A 25,321-nucleotide genomic window follows, 5' to 3' on the forward strand; every position below is an offset into this window, starting at 1 on the left:
CTTGTTTTGTACACAGAGGAACCAAAGCTCAGACAAATCAGGCTCCTTCATGTGGCTCATATATCAACCCTGTTTTGTTGGTTGGACCTTTCAAAAACAAATGTGTAAGACTAGAAGTGTCACCAAGCATGCTTGTCCCCAGAATGAGTATATGCTTCATTTCCCCAACAAAACAAACAACACAATGGTCCCCAAGAGCCAGGTGGTGCTGGTACACTTTATCCCAGCACTTGGGAGGCAGAGGCAGACGGATCTCTGAGCTTGAGGCCAGCCTGATCTATAGAGTGAGCTTCAGAGAAGACAGGGCTACACAGAGAAACCCTGTCTCAAAACAAAACAAAACAAAAAAACCCAAAAAGCAAAAGAAAACAAGCCCCCAGAAACTCTCACTCTCATTCCTTCCTTTCTACTGAATTCTGCCCTAAAAACACTTGTTTCAGCTCTCTGTGTAGTCTCTCCAGCATACAAGCCTGTTATCTTAGGAGAGGGAAATACCCACCTACCCACCCGTCTTCTCTTCCTTCAAGGTCTGCTGATAAGGCTTTAGTCTCTCTGTCCTTGGAATCTTCAAGGTTCTCCCTAAACTGTTTCCCAAAATCTAGGCCTCTGCCCAAGGCTGCTATACAGAAGCCAGTGATGGCACGGTTCCTGCACAGAACTAGTTTATTCAGTAGTATGGGGGCGAAAAACAAAACAAAAACAAAACTCTACCATATTTACAGCAACAATCAAACTGTACAATCTGATGGTTAGTATCAAGTTAGCATCCAGTATCTTTGTATTTTTTTAAGTCAAGTCATCAGTAGTTTAAAAAAAAAATCCAGTTAAATTTTTAACCCTTTACAGGAATTGCTGAGGGGAGAGGGCAGAGGGCAGGTGAGAACCCATGGAAGACAAGCCAGAGGCCAGCCTTCCAGGTGAGGGGCAGGAACACCTTTCCTGCTGAGAGCCTTCACTCTACCACCTGCTCTAAAGGGGAAGTCAGTGACAAGTCCGGAATACATGCTCAGAGGGAAGGGTGGCTCGAGTGAACGGTGGCTGGTAAGAACCGAGGGGAGTAAGTGGAGCAAGAGGAAGGATGGTAGGCCCCAAATCCAGGGCTGCCAGGTACGCACCCAGCCTGGGGGTGGCCACATGAGACCCCTTGGGACCAGACACAAACCCATCCCAACACACACAAAAAGAAAACCAAATAAATAAAAAATATATTAACTCTCTCTTCGCAGGGAACTGGGGTCAAGTAGGGGGACAACGAGGAACGGGGGACCTGGTTCTTTGAAGAAGAGAGCCAATTCCAGGAAGGGGTTAAAAATAGAACATGTCTCAGAGGCCACAGCAGGTCAGACAAAGTGGCATTTGTCTGATTTGGCGGGGAGGGGGTGAGTGGACACCAGAACCCAGACTTGAAACCTGTGCTCGAGGCCCCTCAGGGCCACCAAGCCAGCTCTGTGCTTCCTCGTTCCTCCTGGTGCCCGCCCACACAGCAAAGAAGCGCAACTTAACAGTGACTGGCCCTCCCTACAAGGTTGGGCAGGAGAAATGAAGCACTTTGGGGTCAGCGAACTGAGCAAACACCTGGACTGTAGCACTCGGCCAGAGTCCAGGAAAAGGAGAGGGGCTGGGGTTGTCATTCCCCATCACGGGGGCACAGGTTTCCCCTTAAAAAACGGTTCATGCAGCATTTGGGGGATCCAGGGGCCATGAGTCCTTCTGCCCCTGGCCAGACAGGGCTTTTCAGTTCCTGGGAGAGGTGGAACTGGCGGGTGGGAAGTGCCTTTTTTTCTGTCCTGTCCGTCCTTCCGGTGCAGCCTGCTGGTGCAGCCTTGCAGGGGCTCCAACCCCTGGTGGGTGTGGCTTTGTCCTTTCCTTTTGGTGATGGCAAATGAGGGGCAGGACCCCTAAGAGTCCCTCTCCTCCCAGAGGCACAGCAGATGAAACTGAAGAGAGGCTGGGACACATCCTGGGAGGTCCTATCCTCTTTGGGAAGGGAAAGGGAAATCCATTTCCAGCGTATAAAAAAAAATTAATCCCTGAAGTCATGAAGAGTGGAGATCCTTTTTAAAATTCTTTTTTCCTTTTTTTTTTTTTTCTGAAAAACTTTGTCTTGGAGATGTTGGCCCCCAAGGGTCCAAAGTGCAGTGAAGGGGAGGTTGAGGGGTGGGGGGAGACTTGGCACTAGATGGCCTTATAGGTGCAAGGCCCAGGCTCCTCAGATGGACGGTCCGTCGCTGCTGCTCCGGCAGGCAGGCAGGCAGGCAGGAGGTAGGGAGCAGGGGCAGGATAAAGCAGAAGACAGGATTGGGGCGTGAGCGCAGCGTGGGGAGGGGACGAAGGAACGCCGGCCCAGGGTTAATGCAGGAAGTTAAAGAAGAGAAATCTGGAGAGGCAGGAGAGGAGAGCGGCAGAGAAGGCAGACAGAGGGTTAGCTGGAGCAACAGAGGGGACAGTGAGCAGCTTCCACCAGAGAAAGAAACAGAAAAGCAGCCCCAGCTCCCACCCTCTCGCACTACTGCGGCCGGGCGGCTGCACATAAAGCTCAGGGGGTCTGGTACACCCCCAACAGAGCACCATGTTGTCTGGGCGCACAAGGGAGCTGGGCTCCACTAAGCCCAACTAACTCTTTCAAGTGGCAAGCAGAGTAGCCTGGTGAGGCCGAGGCAGCTCTGGGCCGGCGAGGACCTCTGCAGGTAACGCCCCGCCCCTCCCACCCAACCCTACTCACTCGGAGCCAGAAGAGTCCTCATCCACAGTGCCTGCCTTGATGCTCATGGCGATGGGCATGACCCCATTCAGCTGTTCCTGGAGAGACTGGCGCGGTGGTGGGCGTGGAGGAGGTCCGTTCCTGCTGCCCTCACTGGCGGTGGAGCCCCGGGAAGACCCTGTGCCCTGCTCCAGGGGCAACCTTAGGAGGCTACTCTTTTCGCTGATGGTGGGCAGACACTTCTTCTTGAGGATGCCTGGGTAAGAGGTGTGGGTACCATGAGATGGAGCATTCTAAAATTCCAGCAAGAGGATGGGAGAGTGAAGCAGATGGAGGAGACTCCTCACTAACCTTTGTGAGGTTGGGTAGAAGGGCCCGGAAGGGGTCCCAGAGACCCTTCCCGAGTTAGAGCATCTCCATTCTCCCGTGGCCGCTCTTCAAGGGGCCCACTACCACTATTCTCCTTTGTTGTGGTCCCAAAGTCTCCTGGCCAAGGGACCTTCCCAGACCCTGGACCCCCATCTGTCAAAGAAAGGAAGCCTATGAGTCCCAGAGAGGGTAGACAGGATAGCCAAGAAGCCCTAGCCTCTTAGGCTTCCGTTGCCCCCCCAATGGCTGCAGCCCTGGTGCTGGCCCACCCTTGGGGGTACTGTGAAGGGGCAGTCTCTCAGCTCCAGGACCCAGCAGGCTGTCCCAGCCCTGCTCGCCAGGGAAGGCGGCCTCCTCCTCCTCTTCCTCGCTGTCTGATGAGTGGGTAGAAGCGTAGGAACCACTCTGGTCATCTTCCAGGGACAGGTCACTGTCAGAGTCCGTGTCGGGATCTGGGAGGTCAGGGAGGGATCACAACTGTCCCACCTGCCCCAGCCCGCCCTCAGCAAAAGCCAGGCCCCTGCCCTGCTAGGCATCTAAGGCCTCTGTCCTCACCGTGTTGCTGGGCTTGGCCTTCCATGAATAGGCCACTTGGGTCCCCTAGGCCAGGGGGAACCTGGCCAGGGTTCAGCGTGGACTCCTCCCTAAAAAGACAAGACTATGCTGTAGGGGTCAGTCTGGCCTCTCTAGTGAGATTCCCAGGCCCTACCTTGTGTCCCTTACTGCTTCTAAACTGTGACCTGTGTTGGCCGCAGTCTGAGACACTCGGCTCCTAGCAGCTGGCCGGCCTTGGTTCTAGCATGCAGTCTTTCCCTCTTTCCCAGCTCTCCCATTTCCCGGGCTCACCTCAGCAAGAAGGGGATGTAGCTGGGCTGACTCTTGCCTGAGCGGCTGGCACTGTGCAAGGAGCCGGCCGAATCTCCGTAAGGCTGGTACAGCCTCCCATCTGCATAGGGGCTGGGGCAGTTATAGGACTAGGCAAGAGACCAGACATGCCAGTGAGTGGGTGAGTGGGAGGGGGTGGCCCCAGGAACTTACCCCAAGCCCTACCTCCCACATGCCCAGGGGCTAACGAGGAAGGCCCTTCTGTGTTGCCTTCACACAGGGCACAGCAGTGGGCACAGCTATACCGTAGCTGTGTGGCACTAAACAGGACAAACGCCCCGGACTTGTATAAGGGCTTGCTGGTTTTTTTTTTTTTTTTAATGGCACTTGGAATTGTCTCCTGAGAATATTCTAGGAGACAGGAAACTTATCAAAATTCATGAGGAATTCTCTAGCACATGGTGTCCCACCTGACAACCAATCTCTGCCTGCATCTCCCCCAAGTCAAAAGCTTTTACCCAGTGATAGCATTTCCTCCCAAGGGAACACCCCTCCACTTCACCCCCTCCTCCTGATGGAGAGATGGGGAAAAAGGATGCCCAGGTTAAAAAGTACAAAGAACAAACAGGTTCCTGGGGCCTGCTTCCCCTTCTACCAAGAGCGCTCTTGAGCTCAGACCCCGGCCCCCTCACCGAGGTCAGGGTAGACTTAGTGGTCAAGGCAGGGTCAGGGCTGGGCTTCCGGCTGCAGGCGAACTTGAGTGCTTTCCGGACCTCCTTGCTGAGCACCACGTAGGAGAGGAAGATGAAGGGGCCCTGGCAGGCAGACAGCCATGGTTGACGCACACCCCACCCCCAGGCATGCTCTCTCCACTCAGTAGGGCGGGGCTAGGTACCTGGACACAATTGCAGGCCGCGAAGAGGTAGTGGAAGAGGAGAGTGTCGCTGTTGACAGACAGCAGTGCCAGCAGCCATGTGGCACTCAGCAGCAGGAGGACAGTGAAGGAGGAGCGCAGGCCTGAGCTGGAGGGCAGGGCATATGTGAGTTCCGCCATGATGCTCTCTATACCAACACCCGCCATGATGCTCTCTATACCAACACCCGCCCTGTGCCCAGCCACCTGCCAGTACTCACACAGGGCCTTTCTTCTCGAAGCCCTGACGTTGGGCAGCACAGGAGGCTCGGGCCGACAGGATATACAGGAAGACACTCATCTGCAGTGGGGGACATGAGAGGACAGAGAGCAGAGACAGTTTCTTCCTTGCCCAGGGGGCCCAGGAGCCTCAGCTCTTCCTAAAGGGGAATCTGTAGGACCCTGCCATCCTGCTTACCCTAAATTGCTTTCAAGCACTTACCGAAACAGCAAAGGCCACTGGTCCAGCAAAACTCCAGATGAGCGTATCGTAGATGGAGAGCCAGCAGAAGTCAGGGTTTCCATAGCCTTCGGGATCCAAGCCCACAGCCAGACCTGGAGCACAGAGACAGCAGCAAGACAGGGTGCTCAGGGTGGAGGCAAGTATGATGTCATCAAAGTTCACAGAGCCAGGTGGGGAGCATACAGAAGGACCGTCTGTCCACTCCCCTCTCCAAGGAGAAGCCTAGCCCCTGACACCTAATCCAGGCTGTCCAAGTATAGGGGGAAGGGATTCTCAGGAATTCTATGGTTTGGGGGTACATGCATGAAGGTAGACCCCAGGCCTAGCAACAGGGGAGCTCTAGGTCAGGAAAGGAGGCAGGATACCTGTGATGAAAGCAGGAACGCCCCAGCCCAGCATGTAGTAGAAACGCATGGGGCTGGCATTGACGTCTCGCACCTCTGTGAGCGCCCGGTACAGGTGTAAGGCCTCCAGCAGAGCCCAGGAGAAGGTGCAAAGGTACAGGAAGTGCAGCAGGATGGCAATGACTGTGCAAGCAAACTGAGGGCCAGGACAATGATCAGGAGCCAAGACAGTCAATACAAGGAGTGCCCCCAGGGGAGTGGGGAAGCCAGGTGTTGTGAGAGAAGGGCAAACTGTGGGCAGGTACTGGAATGGGCCCTTTACCTACTGATTGCTGTGGGAGCAGGGATGGACAAGGGTCATAGAGGGGACACCATGAGCCTTGGTGGGGCTGAAGGTTGGGAAGGTCTCTGGGAGAGGAAGTATCTTACAGGGAGGTCAGCCTGGTTGATCCCCAGGAGAAAGACCAGCTGGGCCAGGCCCAGGGCAGCTGTGAGGTTGCGTCGGATGCCATGCTGGTTGGAGCGAAGGGCTCGAAGGAGGGTGAGGAAGAGGAAGGTGATCATCAGGGCAGCTAAGGTGACTCCAAGGGCCACATACGTCAGGGTCTTCAGTGGCAAAATCTCACCATTCTGAGGGATGAGTGGTGGGGGTCAAAAAAGAGCAGGGCCTGAGGCCCCTCGACTTGGTGCCCACCCGCTGCTCTGGGCTACCCCTGGGAGTCCAACCTCTCGTCGGGACACATCCATGAGCACAGCAAAGCTTGTCATATGGTTGCACTGGCAGCTGACATGGCTCTCGTTACGGAAGACAACCTCGCAGCCTCTGGCGGACCAGCCACCTGTGCCACTGACCCTGCAGGAGGAAGACGGAGTCAGGGAGGAAGAAGAGTGAGCAGCCAGGAGCCTGGACTCTTGGTCCAAAGTCATGGGCTTAAGGGTGGTACAGGCAGGCTCACAGGATCGAATGGTTCCAGAAGACACAGATGGGCTTGGTTCGCTCCTCCGTCTCCAGCAGTCGGAACTGCACTGTGACTGGCTTGTCCAGTGCCCGTGGCAGGAGCTCTTCATCATCGTGGACACTGATGCTTACCACAGGTGTGTTGATGACTGGGCGCTTGGGGACTCTGATGACAGAAAGGTACACAGTCACCAAAGCGGCTGCAGGACACCCTTATCACTGGGAGATGCTTCCACATTCCCTTGCTAACCCCAACCTCCTAAGCCTTGTCGTAGCCGCTTACCTCAGGCTACGCTTATCTGGGTCGTAGTTGTGGGGCAGCAGTCCAGCCAGCGTGTGGTAAATGATGACACTGGCCACTGCCTCGCCCTGACTCAGTTCTGGGTGCCTCCGCTGCCGCCGGGCCAGCTCCTCAGTCTCCTGGGCTTCACCAGGTCCTGCAGATCTCACCATGGGAGGCATCTCTGCAAGTAAATGCTGCTACACTCAGCTGGCCCTGCCCACTGCATGGGTGCCCCACCCCAAGCCGTTACCACATCCACGTTCCCCGCTGACCTCTGAAGACAGACTCTGGCAAAATGACTGTGGTCTCAAGATCTGGAGGGCGCTCCCCACGTAACGCCTCATAACGGGGCAGCTTGGTCCCAGCAAAGTTCCCCTTATCCAGGCGCACCACAGAGATGACTAGGAAGAAATATGGTTGCAAGTCACTCACCAAGCACGGCTGGCTGCCCTTTGAAATGGGCAGGACTCTCCACCACCCCCGCCCCCAGCCCAGCACCACCTCACCAATGTTGGGTGTGACGATAGTGAAGGGGCTCAGGTAGGTATGCCGCATATTCTGGGCCAGGGCACTGGCATAAGCCTCATAGTGCTGGAGCAGCCAGGCAGTGCCACCCTCTGTCTGCTGGATCAGTTCCCAGTGCCTCTTATTGGCCGCATCCAGGAGGGCGCTGCCCACCCTCAGCAGATTCTGGAGATGGGCATGGTCACAGTGGCATATGCTTGTGGTCAACCTCATACCAAGTTCCAGCCTGTGCCTGGTTCAGACCCGCCCACTAGGTCCTCCCCTTAGCAGTCCCCACAGTCTCCCCTGGGAAGCCTTGTGTATCATACTGTCCACTTCCAGCATGGGTACTCGGCCTCTAAACCTTCCTTCACACTTTAAATCAGGGCCACCCATGTGTCCTTGCATGTCTCGCTCTGTTTTGTGCCTCTCTGGCTCCCTGACAAGACTGAGCTCTTGGTATAATAGGTGGGGCTCTGCCTCAGGTCAGCCCTCAATGCAAGCTAGGTACTAATTCCTGACACTGGTAGGAGGAGGTACTCTTTTTTTTTTTTTTTTTCTTTTTTTCGGAGCTGGGGACCGAACCCAGGGCCTTGCGCTTCCTAGGTAAGCGCTCTACCACTGAGCTAAATCCCCAGCCCCAGGAGGAGGTACTCTTAATCAACTGTGTTGCGCTCTGGTTTACAGACTATCATGGAGGCCTCGTACCAGGGGTGGGGCAGCTCCTTACAGTAGAGAAGTATCTCCCTCAAGATCTCCCCCAAGATCTCCAGGAACAGGCTCTCTCACTGGGCCCCACCATGCCTACTTCAAGCCCCACCTCAGTGAAGTGCACATCCTGTGTGGCGGACAGCCCAAAGCCCCGCTGGGCACTCTCATGAGCCAGCAGTCGTGTGGCCAGCTGGTAGGCCACCTTGACATCACTGCCGAAGTAGCCAGAGGTGTGCTGTGTGGCATTACGCAGGAGCAGGGCCAGCCTCTGGGAGCGTCCTGAGTCCAGGCCTGATTCGTTTCGCTGTAGCCGCTCGGCCTGGATGGAGGACCAGAAGTGCAGAGGGTCAGACAGGATGGTGGGGACTGGGGCTCAGCAGTAAAAGGGCCTCAAGAGATCAGTGGGGAAGAAGTGGCCTCTGCAGGTAGGAGGAGCCTCAGGAAACAGGATTCGGGAGCTCTATTTTCTTTTTTTTTTTTTTTTTGGTTCTTTTTTTCCCGGAGCTGGGACCGAACCCAGGGCCTTGCGCTTCCTAGGCAAGCGCTCTACCACTGAGCTAAATCCCCAACCCCGGGAGCTCTATTTTCAAAGACGAGGGTATGAAGAAGAGGAGAAGACAAGGGGTCAACTTACAAAGCCCTTTAGCTCTGAGAAGGTGACTGACGTGCAGTTGAAGAGGTTTGGCGGGAGCCAGCCCCTGTGCTCATCACAGTGGCGCACAGCAGTCCCTGGAGGAAAGAAGCCAAGAAGGCGGGGCTTAGGGAGACAGAGGAAGCCCAGTGTACAGAGCTCCAGAGCCAAAACATCTCAGCAAAATCAGTACAGTGGCCAAAGGGACGCTATGTAACCTCTGCCACCACGCCCCCAAGATATCACTACGCCTGTCCATCCAGCTACTGCCTTACTCTCAGCTACTCCCTGCCCATGAAACATGTGCACCACTAATCTGAATCTCTTGGGATAGTACCCAGCACACCATACTCCTCAGCACGGCCTCCCTTCAGTGTGGGGTAACTCCAGTACTAAGTAGTTAGCTCAAGATAGGCACCCCATGCAATCCACCAGTCTAGCTCCCAGCCCTGTTCAGGACACGCAGGATTTTCGTCAGCTCTGTGTGGGCTGGATATAGGCACGTTTGGTCAGCCTAGGTTGATGGGTGAGTGAGTGAAGGTAGGTGAGACACTGAGTCTCTGGGAGATAGAATCCAGAAAGTGGGGCCCCGGGAGCTTCAAGCTGGGCTCTAGCTGCTATCTTTATTCCTCTGAGAGTAAAGGTCAAGTGTTCAATATCATATTGTAATCTAAAACCTACCAAAGGAGCCCTTGGGGCAGGGGGCAGCAGCAGGTAGCCCAAACCGCGTGCGGGGCCACCAGATCCCAGCCTCTATGGCCCGTGGGCAGCTGTCATAATTCACTATGGAGAAGAACACATGGTTATCGGTAAGCAGTTCTATCCATGCCCCGCAACCTTCCTTCCACATCCCCGACCCAATGCCAGCCTCATTTCTAACCTCTGGAGTGTAAGCTCTTGGCATATGGTGAGGAGGGAACCTACCTGTGCTAAGAGCCCCCCCTACCTTCACAGCCATTGGTGGTGACCTCAGCAAAAGGGTTGTCACAGCGATCACACTGACGCCCAATGACTCCAGGCTTGCATGGACACTGGCCATCCTCAGGGTCACAGACTCGGGACAAAGAGCCAGTGGGGTAACAGTCACACAAGAGGCAAGTGGGGCTGCTGGGGGGTCGGTAGTGATTCTCCTAGGAGGGAAGAAAGGGGTCACTGGATCAAGATGTCTTTCCTGGATGCTAGGCAGAGCTTCAAGCTGTGGCCTCCCCAGAGAGAGCCTCCCCTATGCTGGGTCCTTGTGGGGAGAGGATTCAACACTCTCAACAGCAGGTAATGACATAGCAGTGAGAAGCCAAATACTCAGAATGGGCTGCAAACAGCCCACATAGCTAGTCCAGGCTCACTGACTCAACACTGGAACTGGATCCCCCTGCAGCCGGATATAAGGGCAAACAACCACCTCCCATGCCTGATAAGGCAAAAGCACAGGATGCTTGCTCCGCTCTCTGGAGGAAGGCCCATCTCCTCTGCTTCCCCTGTAGGGCCAGAAGCTACAGGACAGGGTACCACAGCGGGGGCTCATTCGGGTCTCTCACCTTGCAGTGGCACTCGCCACTTGTCTTGTTGCAGTCTGGGTCAAAGCCTTTGCTGACATCGCAGTTGCATGGACCACATGTGGGGTGTCCCCACCAGCCACGGGGGCAAGGTTGGTCAATCCTGCAGAAAGACACCCAAACAGGCATGAGCCCCCTCTACCACTGCATCTCCTCCCGCTTGGTTCAACCACATGTAGTCCTTTCATTGGCTGCAGCTCAGCCCGACTCTCGACTCTCGGGGCTGAGTGATACAGAGGTAAGCCCCCGCCCACCTACCTGGTCTCACAATAGGGCCCAAGGTAATTTGGTAAACACTCGCAGATGTAGCCGTGGGGTGCACTGGGTTTTCGGGTACACACAGACTGGTGCTCGCATGGGTTCAGGTCACACACATTTGTACAGTTGTCACCATAGTAACCTGGACAAGAAGGATCGGAAAGGTTCAGGACCCGCCCTTTACTGGCATTCTCTTCCATCTAACAACTCCTTATTTACTTCCGCTCTGAACCCTGCACCAGATGGCTATACCCTGGATGTAACTGGCTACATATTAGAGACGGAGTGTGACCCGTGGCACCAGCCCCATTTCCCAGCATCCTCAGCTTACCTGGATCACAGCTACAAGAATAGCTGTCCCAGTCGTTGCTGCAGTAGCTGTTGGTGGGACATGGATTCGAGTCACAGGGATCTGGCCAGCTACAGCCTGGCTCCACATTGATGCTCTCCCCACGGCTGGGATCCAGACTGCTAACACCCTCGGGTGTCTCGCTTACCCTCACACCCTGAAGGGATAAGAGCAGCATTAGCCCTCAGTGGAACAGGGCTCCAGGTAGGAATGGGATGGAAGGTCGGGGGAGGAGATTCACCTGCAAACAGCCCCGGAAGCCACGGGCCACACTGCTGGCTGGCCCGGGAACTCCCCCGACTGTCATATTGCTCAGGTGCAGCCCGTGCAGCCGAGGGCCCAGATTACCCTCTGCCTTCTGTTGCCCATAGTCAAAGGACAGGATGGCGTGGCCAGGGCCCCCGCTAGCTCCCAGTGACAGCTGTGCGTGATGCCAGTCACCATCATTGGCTCGGCCTGGCTCCAGACGCAGGGATGAGGCCTGGAGCCCTGTGCCCTCCACACTTAGCACTACGTGGCCTGCCCGAAGCTGTACGAGAGGGAAAGAAAAAAATTAGTAGACCACCTCAGTAGGCTCTTCCAGTCTGCCGCGCTGAGGGCAGAGGAGAGGGATTATTTCCTTTAAGCCCAATAGGTGGCAGTACTGACCCACCGAATGGGCCCAGCCAATGCTTGGCTTCTGCCAAACCCTGCCCAGCCACCTGGGTCCAACCCCCTGAAGGCTCCTACAAAGTTAGCCAAGCCGGGGCTTGCCACACTCCCACGCGCCCTGCATCACCTGCAGGGTGATGGTGCTGCGCCCCCTGGTGACGGCCTGCAGCAGGACGCCATCTGCCTGGCGTGTGCGGAACATGAGGCTGAGGTGCCAGGGCTGAGAGATGGGCAGAGAGAGGCCATGCCAGGCCACAAGGCTGCTGCCCAAGAAACGCTGGGGATTGGCCATTTCTGGGAAGGCAGATGAAAAAGTGATTCAAGGGCAGGGCAGTGGAGTCAGAAGCGTGGCAGCTCCATGAGAGATGGACCCTCGCCTCCCCTCACACCGGGTCCTCGCTATGCCCCGCCCACCGGAGCATTTACCTGTTCCAGGCCCGCCCTACATTGTGCCCAGGGCCTGCCTCTGACTAGGTCCTTTGTCTCCTGCCTAGCTTCTCCTTACTCTGCCCAGACACGCTCTTCCACCCACAGCCTGACTCGCGGAGCCCTGCCCAGAGCCTGCCCCAAGCCCTGCCCGTAATCCCAGACAACTGACAGAGCCCAGGCCCCAACCTGTGGCAGCTGCCACTCCTACCCTGGGCACAGCTCTTGCCCCCGAAGCCTAGGGGACACTCGCAGCTGAATGCGTCCCACTGGTTCACACAGGTGCCACCATTATGGCAAGTGTTGCTGTCACACACGTTCTTCTTGGTGGGGCAGCCTAGAACGGAGAGGAAGGGACTCAGGGACCCCAGGGCTCTGGAAACCAACAGCAGTGACGGGAAGAACCACGCAGGCTGGCATTCCCGTGTCATGCACAACCGATCCTCATGGCATTTGGCTCCCAGCCTTGCCCGTACCCCCAGGTCCTCATACCAGGCACAGTGCCATTGTTGGCGATGAAGTCGGCCATGTCGACGTGCCGGCTATCCACCTGGAGGTTCTTCATGCAGCCCACAAAGTGCCGCATTCGGACAGGGAAACTCTCGGGCAGATCTGGCACCCCACCCAGCAACAAGGGCCCTGTCAGGTCCAGAGACCTGGGGGACGAAGAGTATGAAGAAGACACGGACAGGAATTTAAGTCTGTGGTTCTTCTCTTACCCCATACCCTGCCACTAGGACCAAGAAAGGAAGCACTTGAGCCGAGGCCATGAGGCCCTTTTAGAAAAACGCCGAGGAAGCAGAGGCACCCCAGTACTGACAGATGTGCTCCCCTTCCCCTCACAGCCCACCAAGACCTGACTAATTCCCAACATTGTAGGGAAGGGGTGCATCTGAGTAGTTCCTACTCCGGAGCCCCATCCTGTTGACCTGGAGCCCCATCCTGTTGACCCACACTACCCTCTCCCTAGCTCCTGCACCCTCCCCCCTCCCCCGCCCCATCTCTGCTTACTTCTTGCTGCCTCCTTGGGTGCCCTGGGCAGCACAGGAGTAGTTGCCCAGCATAGCTCCGAAGCGCAGAGCCACCCCTGTGTCACAGCCATCCACGGACACCACAGCCACCTTCTGCTCAGATGGGCCTTGTGGAAGTCCTGTCTGACCCAACAGCGGCTGTGGACAGAGAAAGAAGGCAGTAGACAACCCAGCAGGGACAACCTCGCCTTACACATATTCCCACCATCAAGGACCACCAGGGGGATGGAAGTGCCCTGCAAGGCACACTCTTCCCTCTTCCCAGCGCTGTGAACAGCCTTCCCCACCACTCACAATAGCAGCCACGGACAGGACCCTCTAGCTCCTCTGTCCCCCCCCCATACCCACCTTATTGTAGTACTTCAGCTGTACTGTATGCCACTGGCCATCACTGACCCCTCCAGGCACGAATGGAGACACCGTGGTGGTGGATTCCCCTAGGAAAAGGACCGGTAAGCTGGGTCACAGGAAGAGAGTGGGAGTGGCAGGGAAGTGGGCATGTCTAGAGATGGGGGCCAGGTCCAGGTCTGACTGGGAGGGAGGCGCATGGCTTGAGGTCAGAGGTTGGGAGACATAAGATCTTAGGAGATGGGCAAGGACAGGAGGCGCTGGGCTCACCTGCAGAGAAGGTGAGCTGCACCTGCTCCTGGATCACCTCGAGAGCTACGAAGTCATGCTTCTCATTGAAGCGCCCGTTGTACAGCAGTAGCCCGTCACGCTCCTTGGTAGCAAACCTGTATAGGGGGATGGTCAACGGGGCCGAGGAACGGGGCACCCACCCGCGTGTCACTACCTCGGCCATCTAAGCAACAGCAACACTGACACTGTGGCTAAGGCTGTGGAGTCAGAATGCAGAACCCAAGCATTCTGGCCGCCCATCCTCAAGGATGGGGAGGAGTGCCAGCCAGATTCTGAGAGTGAGCGCGGCCGGCTGGCAGAGCATACAAGTGCTCTGTCAGCCACTGCTTCTGGTACTTTCTTTCACTGATCTGCCACCCCGTCTACTGGACCAGGAGGTACCCCACGCTCTCACAAGTGCCCTGCGACCCCAGGGCCTCGTCACTCACGAGAGGGCCAGGGTGAAGTGGAAGCGCTGGCGAAGGCCCCGGAAGGTGATGAAGGAGCGGGCTGGGAAGCTGCGTGTGGTCACCTGGCAGAAGGGCTTCTCAAAGTCCCCGGATGGGCAGTCACATTTGAAGCCTCCCACCAACAGGTTGACACAGGTACCCCCATTCTTGCAGACTCCTGGAGTACAACGGCCTGAGCGGGCACTCACTTCACAGTGCTCCCCTGGGGAGGAAAGGCAAGCAGGTGAGGCCTGCAGAGACGATGCTGGAAGGTCCCCTGTTACAGTTTGAATATGAAATGCCCCCCTCCCCCAGCTCATATACTAAAGGCTTGGTCCTGGCTGAGGGGGCTGTTTATGAGGCACTGGAAGCATCGGGAGGAGGAGAGCTGGAGAAGCAAGTCACTGGGAGTACGCCATACAGGGCTACATCTTGTCCCAGGGTCCTTCTCATCTGGGTGAGCAGCTTCGCCACCCTGATGTCCTGTCTTATAGCGAAGGACCAGCCACCAGAACTGAAACTGCAGAGACCGGGAGATAAAGTAAACCTTTCTTGTTTTAAACTGTCTCTCTTGGGTAATCCAGTAGTGAGAAGTCTAACGTGTCCCTGGTAACATCTCCTGTGACCTCTCCTCATCCTCGGGGCTCCCATGCGTTCTCACTTCCTCTTGGTGACATCTCTGAAATTTATGGCACAGCAACTCCTCTTATTGGCCTGCCACACTATTCTCTCTGCAGCTCCACAAATGTTCTGCTGTGAGCTCTTGGGCCCTTCCCCACACCTGTCAGTCACCCTGGTCCCTAGGCCCTGGCCCCTGCAGAGTTCCAGCCGCCGGCCCCCACTCCCGTTCTTCCCCCCTTCCCACTCCTGCTTTTGTTCCTGTCAGGGTCAGAGATCAGTTTTCTTCCCTAGAGATGTGACTAGGTTTCCAGGTCTATTTGAGTTATAGTTTGGGGTCGATGGTGTGAAGTAAGCCAGGGCTTCCCCAAGAACTGAACATTGGGGTCTGAACTGAGGATCCCTCCGCGCCTAAACAAGGCTGAGAGACTGGGGGCCTAAGCCTGAGGACAGACCAGGAATCAGGGGGCTGAAAATTCAGATATTAGACGGGAAAATCCACTCCCTTCTCCCTCCCGATTCTGATTCTAGAGATAGATTCTCAGTTCCCTGTGCCTAGTGACTGGCTCTTGTTTCCATGGAAACTGTTATTCGCCTACTCGGAGCCCCCTTCCCCATCCTCCTGGACAAAGACTCCCCCCCTCCCCTAGCCCCCACCCCCACCCTCAACAACAGCAGCACAGAAGAGTCAAGTCTGGCAAGTTCTGAGCAGGAGGGTGCAGCAGGAGGCACTGAGTCTGCCCACGCGACTGGCAGAGCCAGTGCGCCTGACGCTGGAGGACCTGAAGCCTGGGAGTCTGGGAAGGAAACAGAGCAAGAGAGCTGAGGAGAAGCAGAGCCTACAGGGTGGGGCAGGGTGTAACGAGACCTGCAGCCCCAGACCAATTGGGAGGTAGAAATGGAGCCATTTTGCAGGGCTACACGGGTCCAGTGTCCTGGAACTCCCATGACTCCAAACCCCTGCTTCTCAGTGCCTTCCTCCAGTTCCTGGGTGGGGAAAGTCTGGCTACAAGTTAATGAAGGGATTCACAGAGCATTATGAAGGCCTGGTTCTAGGCCAGCAACACCTCTTAACTGGATCAAGCCACCTCATCTCAGGACTTCCTCAAACAAAAGCCAACACTCACCACATAAGCCAGCTTTCTCTTCCTATCAAATTATTTACATGAGTCCTCACAAGCAACTTTTGACCTACATAAATTGGTTATCTCCATCTTAAATACTGTGGGAAGAGAAGCTAAGTAGTTCGCTCATTTTCACAGTTATTAGTGGTAAAGCTGGAACACAAACCCAGGTGCCGGACTGACCTCAATTACACAGTCTTCGTGGGGCTGTGCGCAGGCGGCATGTGCCAGTGTGGGTGTGTGGGCTTGCACAGTGAACATAAGGTTCCTTATTCTGACTTACTAAGCAGGCAGTTGTCAAACAGCAAGTAGGATCTAAGAACGGCTGTTGCATCTAGTTTATACCCTTGGAAGTAATGAGGCAGCCCCATTATTAGTCTGATTTGTGCTTGGCCCAGAGCGTCAGCCCTGCAGGGCTGCCCCCATTGTCCCTGCCCTAGACTCACCCGTGTAGCCATCGCGACAGAGGCAGGTATAGCCACCCTCTCGACTGCGGCAGTGCCCATGGGGTCCACAAGGTCTTGAGTAACAGAGGTCCACCTCAGTCTCGCAGTAGTCGCCTGTGAAGCCTGGTGGGCAGCGACAGCGCAGACCCCCGACAGGGTGGATGGGGCGGAAGAGCACCGAAGAGGAAGCGATAAAGGGCGCAGAGGAGTCGAAGCGCAGCACGGACACACAGCGCATGTAATTCTCGCAGGGTTCTCGCAGGCAAATGTTGTCGTCGAAGGGGAGCACGCGCTGAGCTGAGATGGCGGTGAGCAGGCTGCGGTTGAGGTACAGGCGCTCCTGCAGATCCTCTGAAGGTAGAAAGGGTGGCCCACCCCCGGGTCCTGGGGGCTGGCCCACTGACAGGCTCACGTTGAGGATATGGCCGCCTGGGGCATCAGTATCCCTCTGCACATTGAAGACCACCACGTGATCTGGGGGTGTGGCCAATGTGGCTGCCACAGCCTGAATGAAGAGTCCCAGCAGTGGGGACAGAAAGCGTTCTGGAGACATGTCTTCCAAGCGCAGCGTGATGCTGTGTGTGAGCATCTCGTCTGTGATGATGGTGACACGGAGTGAGCACTGGGCTGTCACACTGTGGACACCATCTGAAGAGAAGCAACACGAATCAACATCAGCCTTGGGGTAGGCAGAAGCAGATGCGCCAAGACCCTGGCTTAGAGCGAAGGAGGGAGTAGGCTTGTCAGAGGAGGAGTCAAGAAAACGGAGCAAGGAGGAGGGAGTGTCTGCAGGAGGGAGCACCACCAGGGAGAAGTACTGAGAAGAGGGAGCACCAGGAGGAGAGAGCATCAGGAGTAAGGAGCACTAGGAAAACGGAGTAACAAGAGGGAGGGCCGGGAGGAGAGAGCACCAGGAAGAAGGAGTACTAAGAAGAGGGAGGGCCAGGAGGAGAGAGACCAAGAGGGAGCACCATAAAGGAGATCATCGGGAATAGAAGGTGCAAGCAGGCTAAAATCTAGCCCATATCCGGCAAGGTACCCAAGAAAACCTTTTTCTAGATGGCATAAAGGTGGCCAATGAGCTGTGTCACTTGTGGACAAGTCTCTCCTTGAGGGGGCTACGCCATATGTGCTTAAGGAAAAGAGACATTGCGAAACCGTTCTTTTGTGTTTTCCCCACACTCCTTGGCATGAAGCGTGAACTAACTGCCTGCAGTGTTTCTGCCTTTCACCCTATTCAGTATACACTGTCCCCTGCGACTGCCTTGGATTTCCCTGCTCCAAAACGGCTTTGTCTTTGCTTCCTTTTCTAGAGGGCCCAGAGGACCAGGAGAGACTCCTGCCCCGTACACCTCAACCCCACGATAACCCCGCCTCTCACCGTGCTGTGGCGGGTTGGGTGTGGACAGAATGCGTTCTGGAAACATGTCTTCCACTGACTCTGGTTCCCCTTGCACTCAGCTCCATAACTGCTTCCGTGCAAACCTGCTAGCCCCATGGCAACACCTCTTACACCGAGCCTTCTTCCATCCAACTCTGGGCAGCCTGGGCTCCCCACCCCAAGAAATCCAGCTGAGCCACCTCGGCCAGTGTCAGCACCGCCCAGTGCCCCAAGCTGGAGAAAGGGTGTGGGGGGGTTGGGGGGTGGATCTGGTAGAAATAGAAGAGGACGGGCAGCTTTCACCCTGAGCCCCACTGGGCTGCTCTCTCCTCTGGCACTAGGGCCTCTTAGGAATTCATCATTCACTTGGCTCACCAAGTTGTACCCAAAGGTCTGCCTGCCATACCCCTAGGCAGCACACTCACTCACAAACAGCTAACACATTCGACGGTGCCCAACTCCACCCACGCACCTAGGCTCAGAAGTACCATGCACACCTGAATGTTCATACACAGGGCAATGGACTCAAGTTAAAAATGAAAACTGGAGGCAAAGAAAGGGAAACGGCTTAGAAGGGTGATAGGGGGTATTCCTAGTTAAAAACTCACACACTGATGAGAATCCCTTTACATAAAAGCATCTTAAAAACGTGGCAGCGAACTAGGTGGTGGTGACGCTCACCTTTAATACAGTGCTCAGGAGGCAGAGGCAGGAGGATCTCTGAGTTCAAGGGCAGCCTGGACTACAGAGCAAGTTCTAGGACAGACAGAGGTACACAGAAAAAATTCTATCTGGAAAACACACACACACACACACACAGAGAGAGAGAGAGAGAGAGAGAGAGAGAGAGAGAGAGAGAGAGAGAGCAAACTCTCCAATCAGAAGCAAAATATGACATCTAGGTGGGATGGGACTGGAGGCAGTGCTGCTGAGGCAGAAGTAGAAAAGCGATATGGGACCCTATTCTGTATATGTCACACTTCAAGTGGCTTGGGCATACTGAAGGCAGGTACCCATCTCAGTGGTGCCCTGGGCTTGCCGCCTACCTGCCCTTCAACCTCTCTGTTGTGATCTGCTTGTTCTCACAAGCCTGCTGCCATGACTGCTGCTCACCTCTGCTCCTCCTGCTTTGCCCAGGGTACCAAGACAGCAAGTCACAGCCCTCTAAGCCCTCCAGCCTGCCCATGGGTCACCATGGTGATCAGACTCCTTTGCCTCCTGTCAGAAGCCTGCACTTGGGCTCAGGAGCTGAAGTTACAGCCCAGTGTTTTCTGGATGGGATGTTCCCTCCTGACAGAAAGCAACAGGGGACTCTACAAACAGTGCTCCTGAACCAGCAAGCAAGAGAATCTTTGCCATCTCCTGGTCCTGGGAAGCCACACTCCCGCATGGTGTTCACCAGCCCAGGCCTGACTGTGCCCCTTGCCCGGCATGTCTTTGCTGCTCCCCATCTGGCCCACCATCTGTGGCCACCTGCCCCTCTGCTACTGTCCCCATCCCAGCAACCAACCCATTGCTCTCTCTCCTTCCTCATTGTCCTTCTTCCGAAGGCAGGTTGGGAATAGGAGTGGCCTGACTTGTTTTAGAAGAGAGAGCTGGGGTAGGCTCTGACCCAGGCAATATCACCTGGGTCTAGGCCTCAGCCAGCTGCACCAGGGAAGACGCCAGAGTCAGCCTCCCAACCTTGTCTCTTCTGATAGAGACTCTGCTGTCTGGGAGGTGAGCAGGCCTTGGGCAGGTTCTCTGTGTGTCTGAAGGAGATAGCAGCCGGGACCATTTGGGCTGCAGGAGCCATGGAGCCCAGGCTGGGGCAGCTGCAGCCAGAGTGAGAGAGGAAAGACAGGATCTAAACATAGAGAGAACAGGGAAAGACAAAGACCCAGGAAAAGAGCCAGCAGTGGAGGAAGCATAGAAGGAAAGCGACACAGAAGCTGGGGAGAAGGTGACAGACAGGCAGTGCAGGAGGGTCCCCATGGGCAGGGTGGGAGGGAAGGAGGAGACAAAGAACCAGAGGAGGAAGACAAAGGGACAGTGGGCGTCAGTCCTCCTCACCCAGCCTCCTGAACTTTGGGGTTGCCTTGGTGACTGACTCTAAGGGTCAGGGCTGATGGGGGAGGGGGACAAGGGCAGAAAGGCAGCCACAGTGGCCCTAGCTGCGGCCAGGCCTTTCCCTCTATCCTAGAGGGTTGTGACTGGGGCTGTGTGCCCTGGTGAGGAAGCAAAGGCTAAGCAGAGCTGTCCTCCACACGGGCCCTAGGAATCTAGCCGGATTCACCACTGAAGGCTGTGGATGGGAGAGCGGGAGGGAGAGGCCGTCTTCTGCCTCTCGTGCCAGGCTCAGGTGAGGGTGCTCCTAGCTTCCTTCTCCTGGAGGGGAACTGAGGCTTCAGGTGGTTTACAGCCTGACAAGCCATAGCCTTGGAGAGCTCCTTCTCCCTGGTCTTTGCAGCCACCTGAGGGGTGGGATCAGGAAGTGTCTGTCCAGTAAGAAGTATGAGCAGGAAAGGGGCGAAGGCCATCTTCCCCTCCCTGATGTGTAGGACTGCCTGGAGTAGGCCACATAGTCTCACCCCTGGAAAAACTTAACAGTTCCTCCTCCAGCCCCAACTCCCAGACTCAGGAAAGGTCTTGGCTACTGAGTCTGCCCCCTCCCGCCTTGCTTCTCATCTCCAGAGCTGACAGAAGGGATAGAATACTATCACCCAGTCCTGCTTCCCTCCCCAGTCCTGCTGTCTGGGGGGGCTGAGCGCTTGACCAAGCTGCAGGAATGCCCAGGCTGGGTTCTGGCCAGGCTCCCACGCCCCTAGAAATCTGTTCTCTCTCCACCAAGTCAGGGCCCTGGAGTCTCTGCCCTCAAAGAGCAGTAGTCCTAGTGCACTCTGAACCCCGTGTCTGTTCTCCTGAGGCCATGCCATCATGGTCAGCAGAGAAGACCTAGCACCCCAAGAACAAGCCACGGGGGGTGGGGGAGCCCAAAAAGTCCATCTGCCCTGGCTTTGTTGCAGCCCTTCCCCCAAGCCAGACCCCAACCAAGAACTCAGGGCAGTGAGGTCTGTCTGGACAGAGACAATGAGCTCTGACTCTACTTCCTGCCTGGAGCTCTGAAGGGGGAGCCAAGGCAGGCTCTTTCTGCCTGGAGGGAAAAGGAATGCTCTAGACAAAGTCCAAGTCAGTTTCTGCAGCTCTACTGAGAACCAGAGTGGGGGAGAGGAGGACGGCAGGGTCCTGACCCCCTTGGTGGAATCCTGTGTCTCTGGTAGCCCTCTGACCTGCCAAAGGCTGTGTGAGATCACAGGGTGCCATGAGGGTGACAGGGTGCTGAGGAACCGATTTGCCTCCCCCTCCACCCCATCCCCTGCCAGCCAAGGTCTTCCCACCCCCTCCCCCTCCCCTCTCCTCTCTCCCAGCTCCCCTCTCCTCTCTCCCAGCTCTGGGGCCTTCAAGGCTTCCACGCGCCCTTTTTTTTTTTTCACAATTCTTGGCAGCCAGAGCCAGGGCAGCCTCACAACGCTTCCCCCACCACGTCACAGTCTGGTAGGCAGGGGGCAGCCAACCAAAGCAGCCCAGCCCAGCCTGGGGCAGCAGGCGGGGCCTGCGCCAGCTGCCAGGATTCCTGGGGTTTCTTCTCAGGCCAGGTTCCTGATCTCACAACTTCTGAGCTATCCACAGGGTGGAGAGCTGGGTCACCAGCCCCTCTTGGAAGGCCCACCACCTCCAGTGGCTTCCAAGACCTCCCTAAAGGACTATTCCCACCCCAACATCACTGGGCATCTTCCTTACCTGACACCAGCACACTCATGATGGCTTCCAGGGGCCGGTTGTTGTCCAGTGCCCGGCTCAGTCTCAGCTCACCGGTGGAGGCATTGAGTAGGACCAGGCTGAGTTCATTTCCTCGCTCAAAGCTGTACGTCAGGCTGTCTGAGATATCGGGGTCATGGGCAGGCACGCGGCCTATAGCACCCCCAGGGAAGCTGCTCGAGCGGTTGGTGACATAGTTGTTGAAAAGAATCTCAAAGTTGCCCAGCACTGGCGGGTTATCATTGCGGTCGAGGAGGCGGACATGGACAGTAGCCCTGCTCACCAAGGGAGCAGACGTAGCCTGGATGACCAGGATATATTCAGGTCGGTCCTCGTAGTCCAAATCTACGAGGGCCGTTAGCTCGCCCGAGAAGATGTCCAGCTGAAAGACCTCAGGGATATTGCCCTCCACTATCTGGTACATGATCTGTGCATTGGTCCCTTCGTCTGGGTCGGTGGCTGTGACCCGGGCCACAGCCAGTCCGATGGGGCTGTTCTCTTCCACAAATACATCAAACTCATCCTGTTCAAAGACGGGGGGATTGTCATTCACATCCAGTACAGTAACTGTCACTTCCATGGGTGTGCGGGCTGGCGGCATCCCCTTGTCCACCGCGTACGCTCTCAAGATGTACTGGGCCACATTCTCACGATCCAGCCTCCGCAGTGTGCGCACGATGCCTGATGTGGACTCTACAATAAAGTCACCATCTCCATCGTCCCCTCCTTGGAAGGTGTAGAAAACCCTGCCGTTCAGACCGGAGTCGCGATCGGTGGCTGAGATCTGCAGGACGCTGGTGAAGGGTGGCACATCCTCATAGACACTCCCCTGGTAGGAATCTCTGAGGAACTGGGGGGCATTGTCATTCACGTCATTTACCAGGATCTCCAGGTAGGTTGTGTCCGACTTCTGGGGGATGCCATTGTCCCGAGCGGTGATGGCCAGGGTGTAAGACACCTGATCTTCATAGTCCAGCTCAGCCTGGGTGGTGACGGCCCCAGTGTCTGCATCGATGCGGAACTGAGGGATGCTGTCCTCCATAAAGTAGGTGATTCGGGCATTCTCCCCTGTGTCCTCGTCTGTAGCACTGATCAGCACCACTGTGGTGCCTGCTGGCCGGTCTTCATTAACATTCACCGTATAGTGGGAGCTCTGGAAGACGGGACGATGGGTGTTGGCATCAGTGACATTCACCACGATCTGAGCTGTGTCCTGCCTTGTGCCATCCGAGGCAGTCACGGCCAGCACATACTGCCGCTCGAGTTTGTAGTCCAGCGGTAAGGCCAGGGAGACCAGGCCACCCCCGCTTTGGCTGGTGATAGAGAAGCGGTTGCGGGTGTTGCCGCTGGTGATCTGGTAGGTAATGACACTGTGAGCGTCTCGATCCACGGCTGACACCGTCACCACACTGGTGCCCACAGCCGCGTCCTCGTTGAGCCGCACCGTGTACTCCGGCTGCGTAAAGGTTGGGTTGTTGTCATTGACATCCAGGATGGTTACACTGACACTGGCTGAGGCGGTGAGTGCTGGGGTGCCGTGGTCCCTGGCTTCTACTCCGAAGCTGTAGAAATCAACCTCTTCCCGGTCCAACTCCGCGGCCACCGAGATCCAGCCTGTGCCGTTGTTAATGGTGAAGGGGAAGTCGTGCCCAACCCCAGCCAGGCTGTATTCGAGGCGGGCGTTCTCTCCGGCATCAGCATCAATCGCTTGGACATGCAGAACCAGGTAGCCTAAAGGTACACTCTCTAGGACCGTGGCCTGGAAAGGGGTGCTGACAAAGATGGGGGCGTTGTCATTGATGTCTAGGACCTGCACGGTTACTAGACCGGAGACGTTGGAAAGTGGAGGCCGGCCACCATCCTGGGCCCGGATCCGCAGTGTATATTCTTTGGTTGTCTCATAGTCGAGTGGGCTCACCACATCCAGGGCTCCAGTCTGAGCATCCAGATAGAACTGTCCCCGAGCGTTGCCGCTCATGATGCTATAGTGCACCAGGGCGTTGCTGCCCTTGTCTCTGTCCGAGGCCGTGACTCGGAGAACGGGGGCTCCTGGGGTCACATCCTCCCGCACCTGAACCACGTAGCGCTTCTCGCTAAACTGGGGGGCGTTGTCATTATCATCTTCCACAGACAGGAAGACGACAGCTGTGGAGCTCCGTGGGCCTGGGTCCCGACCCTGGTCACTCGCCTCCACTATCAATTTGTAGGATTCCACTTCTTCCCGATCTACGGGGCCGCGGGTTCGGATCACCCCAGAGCGAGGATCGATCTCAAAGACTTCTGAGGGGCTGCCTCCAGGCCCCTCCAGCAGGCGGTACAGAATGTTGGCATTAGGAGGGGCATCGCCATCGGTGGCCCTGACTGTAAGCACCTCATAGCCAACCTCCAGGTTCTCCCTGAGGCTCTCCTTGTATTCTTGCTGCTCAAAAACAGGGTCGTGATCATTGGTGTCAGTCACTAAGATAGTAAGTGTGGCCAAGGCACTCCGTCGGGGCATACCATGATCCTGTGCGGTGACCCTGAAGACATGGGTGCTCTTGGTCTCCCGATCCAGCTCCTCAGCTGTGGTGACAGCACCAGTGATTGGGTCCAAGGAGAAGAAATGATTGGAGCGGCTATCAAAGAGGGCATCCATGGTGTACTCAAGTCGACCCGCCTCACCCTCATCGGGATCAATGGCTCTTAAGGAGGCAACAGAGGTACCAGCAGGCTGGTTCTCGGGCACTGTGGCCTGGTAGCTGGGAGGCTGGAACTGGGGAGCTGTATTCACATTCCTTTTCCTGCGCCCACCCATAGATTCCTCTCGTGATCCTTCCCCAGCCCTGAGCCCTGGGGCCTGTGCCAGCTTGCAAGACTGGCATCTGAGCCGTGGGGCCTTTAAGCAAGGGTGTTCTTGAGGCAGGGTCAGCGTGCCTTGTGGAGAAAGGTGTCCTCCGATACCCAGGAGTCGACAGCTCCAGGGGCAGCCTTCAGAGGATGGCGGAAGAGGGATATGAGCCCCTGATTCTGGACACCAAACCCTCAGGCCATCGTGATGGGGCACCAGGTGGCCGGTCAGCTCAATGCCCGAATCTCTGCAGCGGCTGGTGTAGAGCCAGAGGTTCGAAGCAGAGGCTGGGCAGAGCCAGCCCACGGGGGCGCAGGCCCCAGAGGAGCCGCGTCCCCCGGACCCCAGAGAACGACAGGGCCCCACTTGATCTCCCAGTAGTGGCGACGGCGGCAGCAGCAGCAACAGCAGTAGCAGCGGCAGCAGTGGCGTTGGGAGGGGGGCGCTGGCAGCCCGGCTCCGCATCTCTCCCCGCTCCCGGCCAGCCGGGTCAACAGCCGCGGCGGCTCTTCCTCCGGCTCCTGCCGGCCCCGCCGCGCCTCATGCCCGGGCCGGGGCGCCGGTCCCCGGGGGCCACCTGTACGTCCCACTGGGCCTGCACCCAAATGGCTCGGCGGGGCCGCGCTCTCAGCCCACGATGCGCCGGGCTCCCACCACTCTCGAAGCCGGGCCCGCTCCCGAGTCAGCGCGACCACTGCGGGTTCACACTGCGCTTCCACCTGCGCTCTGGGCGCTCTCTACCTGCGCCCGAGGGCCGCGAGGATCTCTAGCTCTGCCGGGTCCCCGGGTCCCGAGCCCCAGAATGTCCCCTCCGCCCGCGTGAGATCGCCCACCTGCGTCTGAGGAGCCGCGCGCTCCGGCCCGGGTCCGGCTGCCAACGACCGCCCTGCGCCGCCCACTCGCGCCCTGCGTCCCTGCCGCTGCCGCTGCCGGTCGCCGCGGTCCCGGGCCGAGACCCGCGTTCCCTCGCCTCCCGGGCGGGCGGGCGAGCTCTGCAGAGCAGCGGCGGTGGCGGCGGCGGCTCATTACCATAGACCTGCTCGCGCCGCCGCGGTCTTAAAGCGGCGACGCCCAACGCGCAGAAGGAGGT

The 25,321-nt window shown here is 56.9% G+C and overlaps 1 protein-coding gene across 6 annotated transcripts; it reads right to left on the bottom strand.

Annotated features, from left to right (window-relative positions):
- Positions 1 to 645: 645 nt before the first annotated feature.
- On the bottom strand, positions 646 to 25,227 carry Celsr2 (cadherin, EGF LAG seven-pass G-type receptor 2). 6 transcript variants are annotated; one of them, XM_087635303.1, is made up of 34 exons: positions 21,387 to 25,227; positions 16,226 to 16,873; positions 14,038 to 14,260; positions 13,589 to 13,704; positions 13,319 to 13,407; positions 12,951 to 13,108; positions 12,432 to 12,595; positions 12,151 to 12,276; positions 11,641 to 11,807; positions 11,104 to 11,391; positions 10,845 to 11,019; positions 10,514 to 10,655; positions 10,238 to 10,358; positions 9,649 to 9,832; positions 9,384 to 9,485; positions 8,706 to 8,800; positions 8,181 to 8,390; positions 7,363 to 7,546; positions 7,129 to 7,257; positions 6,857 to 7,037; positions 6,572 to 6,739; positions 6,342 to 6,468; positions 6,045 to 6,245; positions 5,637 to 5,811; positions 5,251 to 5,363; positions 5,030 to 5,109; positions 4,791 to 4,917; positions 4,588 to 4,710; positions 3,917 to 4,044; positions 3,626 to 3,714; positions 3,340 to 3,522; positions 3,053 to 3,223; positions 2,723 to 2,957; positions 646 to 1,977 (listed from the first exon to the last, which is right to left on the bottom strand). In XM_087635303.1, exons 1-34 carry the CDS (start codon positions 24,694 to 24,696, stop codon positions 1,971 to 1,973), a joined length of 8,739 nt encoding a protein of 2,912 aa, XP_087491429.1. In that variant the 5' UTR covers positions 24,697 to 25,227; the 3' UTR covers positions 646 to 1,970.
- Positions 25,228 to 25,321: the final 94 nt, after the last annotated feature.

This window comes from Rattus norvegicus, chromosome 2 (assembly GCF_021556685.1).
Source record: "Rattus norvegicus strain SHRSP/BbbUtx chromosome 2, alternate assembly SHRSP_T2T, whole genome shotgun sequence".
In the NCBI taxonomy this organism is placed as follows: domain Eukaryota; kingdom Metazoa; phylum Chordata; class Mammalia; order Rodentia; family Muridae; genus Rattus; species Rattus norvegicus.

Excerpts from the sequence above, each read along its gene's own strand:
- Celsr2 (XM_087635296.1), bottom strand. The coding sequence starts at position 24,696 with ATGCGGAGCCGGGCTGCCAGCGCCCCCCTCCCAACGCCACTGCTGCCG. Across the intron at positions 9,833-10,237 it reads GTGGCGAGTGCCACTGCAAG|GAGAATCACTACCGACCCCC; the intron begins GTGAGAGACCCG and ends CTTCCCTCCTAG. Across the intron at positions 4,918-5,029 it reads TTCGAGAAGAAAGGCCCTGT|CTCAGGCCTGCGCTCCTCCT; the intron begins GTGAGTACTGGC and ends CCTGCCCTCCAG.